Below are 13,844 nucleotides of genomic sequence, written 5' to 3' on the forward strand. Positions count from 1 at the left end.
GTTCAAAATGTGGCACTAATGAGCTATAGATATAAGCGTCGGTATCCTGTACGAATCTTTTATTTGTTTATTTCTTCCATTTATTAAAACCTATTATTTTTTTTATTTTAAATCGGTGATAATTGTACAGCACATCATATTTCATCATATTTATTTCAAAATATTTCGTCAATAATCTTCAGTTCAAATTTGACAGATCTTCCTCGCTGTTTAAGTACTAAAACTCAAATTATATAATGGCAGACAAAAATTAATTATTTTGTAAATAAATCAACTACCATATTAGAAGTTTCAATTCCTTACATTAGTGTCGTAATGATATAATATGATAATGATTGAACAGTGAATTTCGTTGTTGTAAAGCTCCCATACACTCTCAACACGGAAAAATAGTTCTGAGGAAAAGGAGTTGAGCATGTTTCATATAGATTAAAGACTTCACATTCTAGCTTTAACGAATAACATCAATGTACTAACGTACTTTGTCGTAGTTGAACATGCAAGTGAAAGTCCTTTTGATAGCTTAGCCAGCATGTTATTACATTTCACATACCAATAGCTTAATTAGATTTCCTTAACGCTTTTTTATCTTAGCAATATTGTCAGTCTAGCTTACACGCTTATATAGACGCACACAATACCTTTTCTCATACTGAAAATATTGTCGAAAAGTTATGGGATTTAATATTCGCCAAGGCTTAACAATATCTTTGATCTATTGAGTTCTACGTTGATTGGAAATTATTCAATTTCCGACTAAAAATAATGTTTAGAAAACAATGACTTATTGATACGGACACTTTTGCCATAGTTATGTCACATTATTATTTGCTTGAAATTAAAGGCGCACAATAAAGGTTGATTCAATTGTTTCAATACATCGTTATGTTTAATACATTTGACTTTAATGATCAAAACAAAAAATTCCATATGATATGTAAACAGATACAAATAGTATAGTAAGTGAATCGTGGAGCTCTTTTAATGGGGAAATGTGTGGTCATGTAGCTCTTTATTGAAAACATCAGATATAATGGCTAAAATCTAGTATATGCAAACAAATCACAAGCTTTTGAGATTTAATCATGAAAGTAAAATAAGTTGAACATAGTTAATAATTTGTTTTAATATGAATTTTAAAGTTGACAACTCTTTTACGCCAGTTTAAAAAGAGTTTTTCTATTTTAACAGAAACTCAATTTGTTAAAAAATAGCTATGAAGAAATCCTGTACATTTTTTATCAACATATACCAAGGTATTAATGTTTTCTTTAGAGAATCAAACCTTCAGTAAAGTATCAGTACTCTTAAGTTTTATATATTTAAACAAGCAAATAGTTTTTATAATGTGATTCCAGCAGAAATTATGCGCAAACGATTCCTTTTCTTCGTGTATTAATGCATTTTGATTCTTGGCAAAGATTTTTCATATCCATGAAGCGCGTCACTGCTTCTTGGTAAATTTATAAATCCGCGGCCGAGCGTTCAAACTGCATATGAAAGGACGAAAGATATTATCAAATCTTATATTTTCGTTTACCCCCGTAACTTGCATTTCCAACTTTACGCTGTACTTAATGGCGTTAACCCGACAAAACTCTGTAAAACTGGGTGCCTACCCGACATAATGATGTTCAATTGTGGATATACCCGACATTACAGGACTTGCCCGATCGTTCGCTTAATACTTTTGTCCGACATTACTCTGATGTTCTGACAGTTTCACAATGCAAAGCTGAGACAAGCATATCAATCTCAGATAAACCAGCATCAGCTTGATGAATTAAATGCATACACCATTAAATGACTTAAACATTGTTTGCAAGTATCCCAAATCTTCTGTATTATTCTGCTTTACTAACTTTTATATTCTGCACACACTAAATGCTACTTAATCTGGTTATACAATATTTCAGAAAACATAAACCAATAAATGACCAGTCACGTAATTATATACTTAAATAAATATTTATTCTTCGCTATAACATCGCTACACCATGGCATCTAATGAGGTTTTTCAGCCACAAAACAAACACAGTTGATTGTCTTGACAAAATAGTTTGATTTTGTACACCAGTAATATTTACAACAATTTTACCTAACAACAGCAAAACACTACGTCTTAGACTTCAGGTAAATTTCCAAAACACAAATGTTACTATATTAAAGCACTTAAATTGTATTGTAAAAATGACAAAGAGAATCCTACATACACAGAGGCCTATCAAAGAAAGGTATTTTATATAGAGCAACATTTTCCCCGTTCATAACAACTATAGCAACAAAAATGTAAAAGCAAAAACCTGCTGTTTAGACAATCAATTGTGCTTTTTTTTCCTTTTGAAGTTGTCTAATGAATTGTGATTGTTTTTCTTGTATTATTGACAACTTTGAAACGATAATATATTCGGGTCTAAAACGCAGAATTGAATTAAATCTGAAACACCGGCTGACAGAATACCTGACTGGATATCAAAATCATTAATTTTTAATTTGAGGCAAAATCACATATCTTTCCTTACAATTTATTATAGTGAACATTTTAAACACCGCACATATGAGTGCGTAAATGGAGATAGCAATCTAATAACTGATTTCAGTCAGGCTCTGTTCCTAGAAAATTTATTTTGTATCCAATATTTTTATTTGTCTCTAGGTCAACTATTCACCGGCAGTATCACACACAATCTTAAGCATGCACTCTATCGTGTTATCCGTGTCGCCCTCCAAACAAATCCTGATCGAGTAAGACTTTCGGGATAAATATAAAAAATCTTATGCATCAATTTCCCATCAACATCCATGAACTTGTTTCCAAATTGAATATTTCTTTGGAAATGGTATGGGAATTAAACTGATGTTTTGTAGACAAGTATAATGAGAAGTTATGATGATGTTTCTTCTCCGGTGTTATTTAAATTTGTGTCGTCGCCGTGTTTCTGTATTTTGTTTAATTGTCATTCGGTCTTAATCCAATGATTCCATTTTCCCCATTTCCATCGGAGGGTCCTGAAGGGAGATGCAATGGAATATTTTGAAGGACATCACATATATTAAAACGTGCTTTATTCACAGACCTCATTGTGTTCACAAACCTCAAATTTGTATTTGACTTAAATTAAGCCTTTGTTTTTCAAGTAATATACTTTATTTTTCAACAGAAATTAGGTTATCTTTGAAAATAAAGAGTAGAGATAGTTAAGAATAATAGTAACATGTTGACTTGTGTGTCGCTTCGGCTACACAAACATAAAACTTCAGTCATTATTGTGTTAGTGGAACAAATTACTGAATATCTTTTCATTGAAATTATTTAATAAATATGTTTCTCAAATTACCAACCTTATTTTCCGCGGTACTGAAGTATGAAGCCTGCGTCTGAGTGACGGGATCCATGGTTGTGTATGTGGCACCAGGTCCTCCAGACGCCCTCAGGCTGCTTCGGCTCATCAGTTTGTGTTGGTTCCACTTCCGTCGTAACACCTGGATAACCTTTTAGTAAAAATCAAAGGAGCTGCAGGGATAAAGTTTGGGCATAAAAATGATCAGCATATCCCTAGTATTTCAATATGCAAATCGCTGAAGTCAATTACCTTCGGAATTTCGTAAAAGGAGTAGAAACTCGTATATGATGACCAAGCAATGAACATGAAAATAAGACAATTGATGCTTGTTAATGCTAATGAAGTGACACAGGACTATTTTCGTTTAGAATGTAATGAACACGGTATAATGTCCTTAGCATTTAGTAGATCATATATACAAAACACATACGTGAATATATATGTATGCTCATCTATTTTAGGATAACACTAACACAAAGTATGTTGTTTTGGTAGCAACATATTGCATAGACGTATCAGCACGTACCTCTCCATTACAGAAACAGTACATCGTTGAAACAAAAGCACCCTGAAAAACAAAGAAAATTAATAACTTACATCTAACCTTTAAGATGAATATCAACGAATGCATATGACAAGGGCCTTGACGAGCCTTTCAAACCTTGCTGACCTGACTCACCGGAGCTTTACCGGAGCACGTGTTTGACGTTTTTCGGGGACCGAAACTAGTACGGCAGCGCAACGGTATTATATCGTTAAGAATGGTAGTTAGTCGTCAGAACATCGCCAGTCTTACAACATTGGTGACGCCAGGCGACGGTTTGAATATTTGAACATGTATTAGAACAACAACAGAACAGCAGTAGGACTTCGTTAATGTCGGTAGAGCACGTGTTGTGCTCTGTTGTGGTTATGCATTCTTAACATTTTCAAACAATTTGAAGATGTACAACCAATCTTCAGAATAATGATATGAGATACTACATCGGTAATGCTACGCAGCTCCGCAGATTTTCTCGCCTTTCTCAAAAGTTTTTTTTTTCCGGTAGGAACAACAGAAGTGTGTGACATCCCCTTAAACAGGAACAAGTCAAAGATTGTTGCATAAATGTTGGTAAAGCTAGCTTACTTCAAATCAAACATCCATATTAAGACGACTTAAAATAAAATATGTTAATGCGACAAGTGCTTAAAGAAAATGTTTTCCTTATCCTGCTTATACTTCAGATATAAAATGGAATTTACCTGAAGAGATATTAGCAGCGCGACGGATGTGTGGTAAACGTCCTGCAGTTTGGAGCCCGGCTCTGGTCGAATAGGAAAAAGAAGATATTGTAAGCCCAACAGGGGAACCAGGATTAGTGTAGCCCTCGTTGCTTTCCTTCAAATTAATTATGATACTATAAATATGATTAACTCAAATATACAAAATATGAGTACATTTGGAATGGAAAGAAACGGAAAATAGAAATATACATATCAAACGGTTTATTTAAATATTTTTTTTGTTAAATATAATACAGTTTACTTTAATAGATTCCATCTATATGCGGCAAATGATTAAACAGACGCGTGCTATATATCGGTTTGGCCGATCTAAAACGTTTTCTATATGTCATAGAAATGATGGGCAGTTTTCAATACAATTCTTATAATTGTCCTTAGATATGCCATATTGATTCTATTCAGTCCATTGGGCAGTCGACTACAGTGCAATCATATTCTACTCTTAGGCTTAAAGATCTAAGTTTGTTATTGAATACTCCTCAAGGCTGAGAAAAAGTATTTTCAATTGCTGTTTAAAAGAAGAATCAAGTAGCGTACCTGGTCTGATCTGCTTCCGGCATTTGTCGTAACTTTGTGATCAACAGCCGGACAATATTCACCAAAAACAGTACGTTTACCTGAGTAAGAAAATAGTAAAATAGTAGAGCAATAACAATATAGTTTCGATATGTAAGACGTTATTTACTTATCATGTATATTATGAAGACGACACAAGGTACATATATTGTTATTTACATACATAAGATATCAACATCCATAATAATATATTATTAAGTTTGGTAGCGTGAAACAACCTTACCCCGATTGAAAGCACGATCGGTCCATACATGATCCACTGTAGCGCACTCTCGTTAATCCAGCAACTACAAATTAAAACACGACAGACATATGTCAAATGAATGAAAGACAAATGAATATAAATATCAAAGATAGATGGTTCAGGGACGGCATTCATTCCTAAAACATCTTAAGTCATTTTATAATTGAGGTCAAAATAGCGTGCACACAAATGTATAGAATAATGATTAACTTAAAAGTGTGTATTTTGAATAAAATGGAATGAAATAAAGTAACTCAGAAATTATCAATTAATAATTAAATAAACTCAAATGTTGACAAATGACTTAGGTTAGGAAATGACTTTAATAAATACTAGTTTTCTTAACATCATTAAGAAAAATCCAGTTTTATGAAATCAGTGGTCGATTAAATAGTTTCGGCAGGACCGGACCTGTACATAAATATTTTATGCATATAAAAATAAATATTTTATGGACTGTTCACGTTATAAAACTAAAGAGTGCTGCTGTGCAATTTTAACAACGAGGAAAGATTCGCAAGCACACATGGCAAGAAGACTGTTGGGAACAGATTGCTTCTAAAGTATCAAATGGAATATAAAAGAAATGAAACACATTTGTGGGCTGACTGGCCGGTCCTTTTAATGTCAAGTGACCCTCAATGGTGTGAATTTAAAAATAAACATTATTTCGCTGCTCCAATCATTTGACAATCAATATATTTCAGTTTAAAAATAATTAATTAAATATTATCAACATGTAAAGCATGGAAATTTAATGTATGATTATACGAATACCCTTTGAAAACATATTGATCATAAAGTCATAGACCACATTATGGTGTTATGAAGTTCCTACTTTTGTTAGACTGTTTTGTGTTAATTTACCAAAAGGCATGATGTTTTTGCTTCTCACGTCTTAAATGTGTTTTAAATTTTGTTTCAATACATTTTAAGTTAACAACTTTAGACAATTTTAACAATTAGATGATTTATGTTTAAAACAAGACTGTGCTTCCATATGCGTATCTTGTTAAGATTTTCTGTACGTCATAAGCGTCGATCTGCGCATCATAAACCTTGAGAAGTAAGATGTTTTTGTCCCCAGAGTTGTCAATGGAATTGTTATTGTATTGTTTTTCTCTAAACACATGGATATTTGTAAAATTAATCCTTGGCGAAATCTTTCACAAGCAGACAGGAAGTAATTTATTATGTATCTGTATATCTGTTAGAAACCTCTGTTTAGGTTTATGTACAGTTTAGAAAACATGCAAATACGAGCGATATGTTCACATTATGAACACTAAGAGCGATGAAAAAAGACCATTTTTTAGCATCAACCTTGGTGATGTGCCCTTTAGTTTTCTAACTTCTATTTCCTTTAATTTCACCTCAATGCCTTGGCAATGTCGACAAAAAAATGGGCATTGATCAGACTTTATATGCGAATTCCCACAAACATGTATCCGTTAGGATATTTTCCCTAATGATTATTTGATGAGAAGGGCGTATGCCATAATTATTCCAGGCTGAGGCACGATAACATTGTCATTACAGGGGAAAACGGATTCTATTTATCCTGCATTGTTTGGTACTTGAGTAATGACCCATAGTCGATCATGTTGTCTCCGTTGAGTATTAATCAAAATCTGCCTTCTTCACACAAAATTGCCAATTTATGGACAAAGAACAAATCTGACAAAGAAAAGATAAGATTACTTATTGCAGGGATTTGTAAAAGAGGAAAATGTTAATTTAGTTTTACAACGCTTATAAAAAATCACAGATTTTACCAATTGAGATATAACAACGAAATCCTAAACATTCAACGTTATAATACATATAACTGTTTGTTACATAATATGTAAGTACTCTGCCTTTACATAAATAATCGAAAACTTATTTACTAATATATATACAATGCTGCTGCATTAAATAAACCATATTAGGGTTATATATATCTGTATTTAAGCCATAATCAAACGTGTCTAATGGTTTCTTAAAATTTTAAACGCAAGGTTTCTGTATATTGCTGATCCTAAGAGTGATACGATCTAAGGAATTGTATAAGCGGTCATTTATCAATTACAACACGTGAGGGCTTACTTAAGATATTGGTCGAGTTTCAGTTCTCGTCATGTAAAAAGCGTATTTGTCGCTCCAAAAATCAAATCTGATACTACTTATTTTGTTTGTGATTGGAGATCGTTTTTCGTGTATAAATTGATAAAACACTTACTCCATGGTAAGATAGTCGTCCGATCCACGAACCAACGTGTACACCAGTGTTAATACGACCGGAATACCTGAAATAGAAAGTCGATTTCGCCTTCCTTCTTTACGGTGTTGGAAATAACTAAGGCATCACCTTTTACTTTATGGTATTTATGATAAATAATCATATTATAGACATAAAATAACATGTTACAGCAAGGCAAAGACTTATACACGCATATTTTATAAGGTATGGCAACAGAAGAAAATTTAAGTATACTAAGCCTACATCAGATAAGATGTTGTAATGAAATGCATTCATTCGTTAGGCCCTTAAAGAAAGTTCTTTGTTTCCACTAAAAACTCGAAAACAAATAGGGGGAGTAGGTGGGCATAACTTCTTTTCGATTTGTTTGACAACCCGGATTTCTGTACGAAACTGACCTATATCAGGGTATATCGCTAAGGTAGAAAGTGTTAAATATATCCTGGTCAAATTTGAACATGTTCATTTATGTATAAACATGTTTCAGGATATAACGAAACAAAGTCCCGCTAAGGCAATAGAGTGCAAACTTTGGAGGAATAAGGCTCGGTCGGTTAGTGGAAACAAACAGTTGTATGCCTTAGATTGAATTTAAACAGGTACATACCCTAATCTTCAGAAATACTAATCAAGTTAGCACTAATTTAAAGGCGAATTTTTCAGTCGAAAATCTTGAATTGAAATACATGTTATTAGGAATTGAAACCTGTTTGAGAACACGAATGAAACGTGACAATCTAACTTACAAGATACGCTAAAGGCTAAAACAGTGAATTATTTGAATCTAGAAAAAAATATTAAATCTAGAATGCTTAGACCAAGTTGAGATTGAGATCTTAGATGTCAACGCAGTGCATAGACCTATACACTATATGGATATGCACGATATTCCGTGACAGTACGTACATTGGCGTTATATTCTATACCAGTATATACTGTGCACTATATTCTATTCATTTTCAGAGGTGTTGAGTGCTTCAACAATCCTGTTCTCTATGCAATGTATACAGCCAGAGATTTTGAAGATTTACTTCAACTCCTCTGTTATAGTCTATATACATTGTGGAAGCGTGCACTATACTCTATTCATTGTCAAGAGGTGTTGAAGCAGTGCTTCAACACCCCTGTTCTCTATACAATGTATACAGCCAGAGATTTTGAAGATTTACTTCAACTCCTCTGTTATAGTCTATATACATTGTGGAAGTGTGCACTATACTCTATTCATTGTCAAGAGGTGTTGAAGCGGTGCTTCAACACCCCTGTTCTCTATACAATGTATACAGCCAGAGATTATGAAGATTTACTTCAACTCCTCTGTTATAGTCTATATACATTGTGGAAGCGTGCACTATATTCATTCTCAGAGGTGTTGAAGCAATGCTTCAACACCCCTGTTCTCTATGCAATGTATACAGCCAGAGATTATGAAGATTTACTTCAACTCCTCTGTTATAGTCTATATACATTGTGGTAGCGTGCGCTATACTCTATTCATTCTCAGAGGTGTTGAAGCAGTGCTTCAACACCTCTGTTCTCTATGCAATGTAAATTTTGAAACTTTACTTCAACTCCTCTGTTATAGTCTATATACATTGTGGTAGCGTGGACTATTCTCTATCTGTAGATATGAACCCCTGTTATAGTCTATATACATGGTGGTGACGTGCACTATTCTCTATTTGAATAGAGAGGTGTTGAAGCAGAGTTTCAACACCTCATCACCTCTATTTATTCTTTGTCCATTGAAAATGAAAAATGGGAGAAAAATGCTTAGATTTTTTTTTGTTGGTTTTGTGTTATATCAGACACCACATTTAATATACTATAAGTATAATACAATCACATTGTACAAAATATAATTTTTGGGCAAAATGTTTTAAAAGTTAAATTAAAATGAGAATTTCTGGACTTAGCATCAACTCTGCCAAATTTTGCAATAAAATTACCAAAATAACTTTTTAAAACAGATATTATATAACATTATAAGATACTTGAAATATACAAACTATGTATTTTGTAAAATATGATTTTTAGGTAAATTTGTTAGAAAAAAAATGAAAATTTCTGCATTTTGCCAATTACTTTGTCAAATTTTGCAATAAAATTACCAGAATTACTGTTTTTAAATATATTTTATATTACAGTATAATAGACCTTAAGTAAAGAAACTACATACTTATGTGAAATGTGCTTTTGGGGCACAATGTTTGACAAATGAAATGAAAATTTTTGAAATTTGGTCACCTAGGCATCAATGAATTTTAAGTTTTGATATTGCAGATATTTTCCAGTCGCGCAAAATGCACAATTGCAAACAACATGCAAAAGCACTTTGAAACCAATATAATGAGACAGGCGCTTTGGTTTGTCAAGCCATGCAAACATCTACATAAGCCTAAAAATGTCTGTCTGAGATACCAGGCGTGAAGCTGCATATAACACTAGTATGCGGATGAATCCACATGATTCTGATAAAAACATAAAAAAATCAGCCAAAGTTGCAGTATGCGTACTTGACTACATGATCCTTTAAATGTCATTTTTATTTTCCAGTACAAAATAAAGCACCTCAGAACGCCCAGAATGCACCATGTTTTTCAAAATATTCTGAGGGGGCATGCCCCGAGACCCACCTAGCAATTATGAATCCACATATAAAGGGCTAGCTAAGCCCCTTACTTCTGTATGCAAAACAAGACTACATGCTCATCTTTTCTTTATCTATTCTGCCTGTTAATTTGCTTGTAAGCTTATGTTAGTCAACAATATAATAACATTAGCTGGGCCAAAATACAAAAGTCTCTTCTTTTGTTGAGAAAAATTCCGTTACTGTTTAATTTCCGTGAATGTTTATTGTTCTTTTGCAAAGAGGTATGCAATTATGATTGCCGGGTTTATATGAAAATACGACATCAGGAATGGTCTGAAACAGCCCTAAAACACACAAAAGCCTTCAATGAAACAAACATATTATATATTAAAGAGAATTGGAGTACTGTCTATAAAACATTCACCTTAAAACACAATCTATGAACAGTTTTTGCAAATGTCTCTTATAAAAAAAAGCTACAACAAAAATATCGCTGGAAGTGATGGTACTTCCCATATGCCCGTTTTCTTTGAAAAAGCAGAACTTGTAATTCAATGTGCTAGTAGAAGGTAAATTGTTGTTGCATTATTATACACAGTTGGAAATATCATTTTTAATAATTGTTTTCATTGTTAATGCTGCACTCTCACAGATATATGAATTTTTATTATTTTTAACTTGGAATGAAAAACTTTTGTGCACATGTCTGATAACAGTTATATGAGACTGCATACAAAATCACAGTTTTTCCTATTACCATTTAAAACTCTATGTTTAATGGTTAGTAATGCTTGAGAAGAAATGAAAATTTTGGCAGTTTTTCAGACAATTGAATTCTGTTTCATTGAGAGTTATCTTATATAACTGGATTGAAGGCATTCATGCAAAAGTCAGACTATTTTAATTATTTTTTTCAAAGCAAATGTGAAAACTCTTAATCAGTGACAGTGCAGCTTTAACATCCTTTTAGATTTAATCACTATGATTTCAAAATTATCAGACAAACATGATACTAGATGTATACTGTCTTGTTTAGAATTCTTGCCCTTATTCAGTATTGGTTCAATTATAGCAGTATTTATTTGAACTGCCTCTAGGTTCAAGTGTGATAAAATTCATAAAATGTCAAATACATAATTATATAAGATTCACAATTCTTTGAAGGAATGAACACCTGCTTACATGTCATATGACAAATTATGGACAAATACAGAACCTAATCCTAATAGTTTTTCTCCAGAATTATCAAAGGGGTCACTCTTAACAAAGATCTAGTATAAACTTAATAATAATTTCTTTAGTTTAACAATGTTATAAAATCTTGAAAGGCCATAGGCAGGTAGTTCTGACGTTCATACCCTTGGTATGTCAATTGTAACCACCACCACCCCCGTCTGGGGGTATACTGGGTGTGAATGCGGTGGTTTTGTCTTACCTATGGTATGTTGGATGCGGGGGAATTTGGCAGGGATTTTAGTTCAGGATCAGTTCAGGGAATTTAACCTGGGGTAGGCTGGACCAAAAGTCAAAAGTCCCCGGACCTGGGGGCGGAATGTGGTTACAATTGACTGGTGCATTATGCTATTCATTTTGTTGCCCACTCTTTTGTTTTTCTTTGATAATCCATTGCACACAACTATAGATCAGGATCTCAAATACTATATATGTTGAAAATTGACAACTTTTGACATCAATGTTTTAGTTATAGTTATGAATATTGAGCGTTCATTCATTGCTTTTTTATCGAATCACAATCATAAGTGTTAGCAAAGCACACCACTTTGTGCAGTAATGTTTAATGCTGTGGCTCCTCTTATCAACCAAGCACTTGGGCTGTTGGTGGAAAACCATTTCTCTAGTTTCCTCCCTGTCTGGTCACCTGTTTGAAAATTAAAACATTGATAATATATAATAATGACAAAACTTGAAAGTATCCAGAATTGTACACTATGTTTATACATTTGCTAAATTAAATGAATAAGCTAAGGAAATGTACATTCAAAACAAAAGGGCCAGCATGGCCCTTAATTGATCACCTGATTAAAATGACCATGAAAAAGTCAGTCAGGTAACAACTGGTTATGAAAGGTGTTGCTATTTGCTTAGCAGGTTAGTGGTTGCTGTGTTATTTGATGGTTGATAAGGACTCCTCAAAGAAGGCTGCTCTTTGTTAACAGAAATGAGAAGTATGGTAAGCTGGTTGTTCCCATGGTCAATGGATGTTACGGTAATGAACCAGAATGTTGCTATGGAAGTAAATGATTACTAAGGAAGTAATTGGTTGCTATGAATGTTGGCTGTTGCTCAGGAAAAAAGTGGTTGCTAAATAAGGCATTGGTGCCTATAAAGGTAGTTAATGGATGCGTTGGAAGGAATTGGATGCTAAGGAAGTCATTGGTTGAATGGGAATTCATTTGTTGCTATGGATGAAGGTAGTTGCTAAGGCAATCATTGGTTGATAAAGAAGCCAAGGGTTGTTTAGGAAGTCATCATTTTTTATGGAAGTCATTGGCTGCTGTAAATGAAGTATTTGATAAGGATGTCCTTGGTTGCTTATAAAGTGGTTGTTAAGGAAGACATTGTGAGTTTGGATTGTAGTCACTAAGTCAGACAAGTGGGTTCCTTAAGGGTACTACGAGGTCTACGATTTCCTCAACAAGACAAAACCTTGCTTAACATCCTGCCAAAAGGTGATTATTATATTGTTGTAACAACTTGTTTCATAATCTTTGAAACTAAATACCTTTTAGTTTAGACATCAGTTTCTAAGGAATTCATACATTACTGCAGAAGTCATTGCCTGATTTGAATGTGTATCAATTTTTGTTCTAGAAGTCTATCAGTAACAGGGGAACTCTGGTTGGGACAACTTTGACCCCAAGGACGAAACTTGAACAACATTCATAAAAAACACTTAACAACAATCAGTGATTTTTTATGAATTATTTTTACTGCCTGTACAATGTACCTCGCAAATTCGGTAAAAAGTCAACTTTGGGAAAAATACAAAATCAGGCTAAAATTGCTTATATAATGGCAAATATACATTTTTTAACTTTTTTATGCATACCTTATGCTGTGAAAGAGTAAGACTTGTCAAGATTTTGTTTATATTTCAAGAAATTCATTGCTATTTTAATCCGGAATGTAATGTAATTTTTTTTAATTTTGGGGAAAATGGAGTTTTTCACAATAAAAAAATCACTGACAATGAACTACAAACTCCAACATATAAACACCACATACACAAAAACAAATTGATTACATATATAAATTACTGAATATTCACATGGTCTTATGATATTATTGATGAATATTATAATGTTATTTTTAGATACCAGTTACGGGTAGTAGTAATGAAGAATACCAGATTACAAAATCAAAGTGGAAATTGGAACTATTAGAGAATCACTTTATTTGTGGGTAGGTCACTTAAATATTCATTGAGGTGAAAAGAAATTACCATATGATGTATTGCATATGTTTAACCGCTGTTGCACAATCATCATTTCCAAGTGACTGTCTTCATGTCCAGTACTAGCTTACAAAATCCCTTTC

At 33.1% G+C, this 13,844-nt stretch overlaps 1 protein-coding gene across 1 annotated transcript in view; it reads right to left on the reverse strand.

The window, feature by feature from the left end:
* Positions 1-2,884: 2,884 nt before the first annotated feature.
* Positions 2,885-13,844, reverse strand: part of LOC128235048 (calcitonin gene-related peptide type 1 receptor-like) — a 35,923-nt gene continuing 24,963 nt past the window's right edge. Inside the window, exons 7-13 of the mRNA XM_052949755.1 lie at positions 7,673-7,739; positions 5,431-5,494; positions 5,169-5,248; positions 4,590-4,725; positions 3,871-3,912; positions 3,343-3,492; positions 2,885-3,009 (exon numbers count right to left, since the gene is read on the reverse strand). Of these exons, the coding sequence (XP_052805715.1) occupies positions 2,968-3,009; positions 3,343-3,492; positions 3,871-3,912; positions 4,590-4,725; positions 5,169-5,248; positions 5,431-5,494; positions 7,673-7,739 (581 nt within the window). The 3' untranslated portion in view covers positions 2,885-2,967. The remainder of the gene's footprint in view (positions 3,010-3,342; positions 3,493-3,870; positions 3,913-4,589; positions 4,726-5,168; positions 5,249-5,430; positions 5,495-7,672; positions 7,740-13,844) is intronic.

This window comes from Mya arenaria, chromosome 1 (assembly GCF_026914265.1).
Source record: "Mya arenaria isolate MELC-2E11 chromosome 1, ASM2691426v1".
Classification (NCBI taxonomy): domain Eukaryota; kingdom Metazoa; phylum Mollusca; class Bivalvia; order Myida; family Myidae; genus Mya; species Mya arenaria.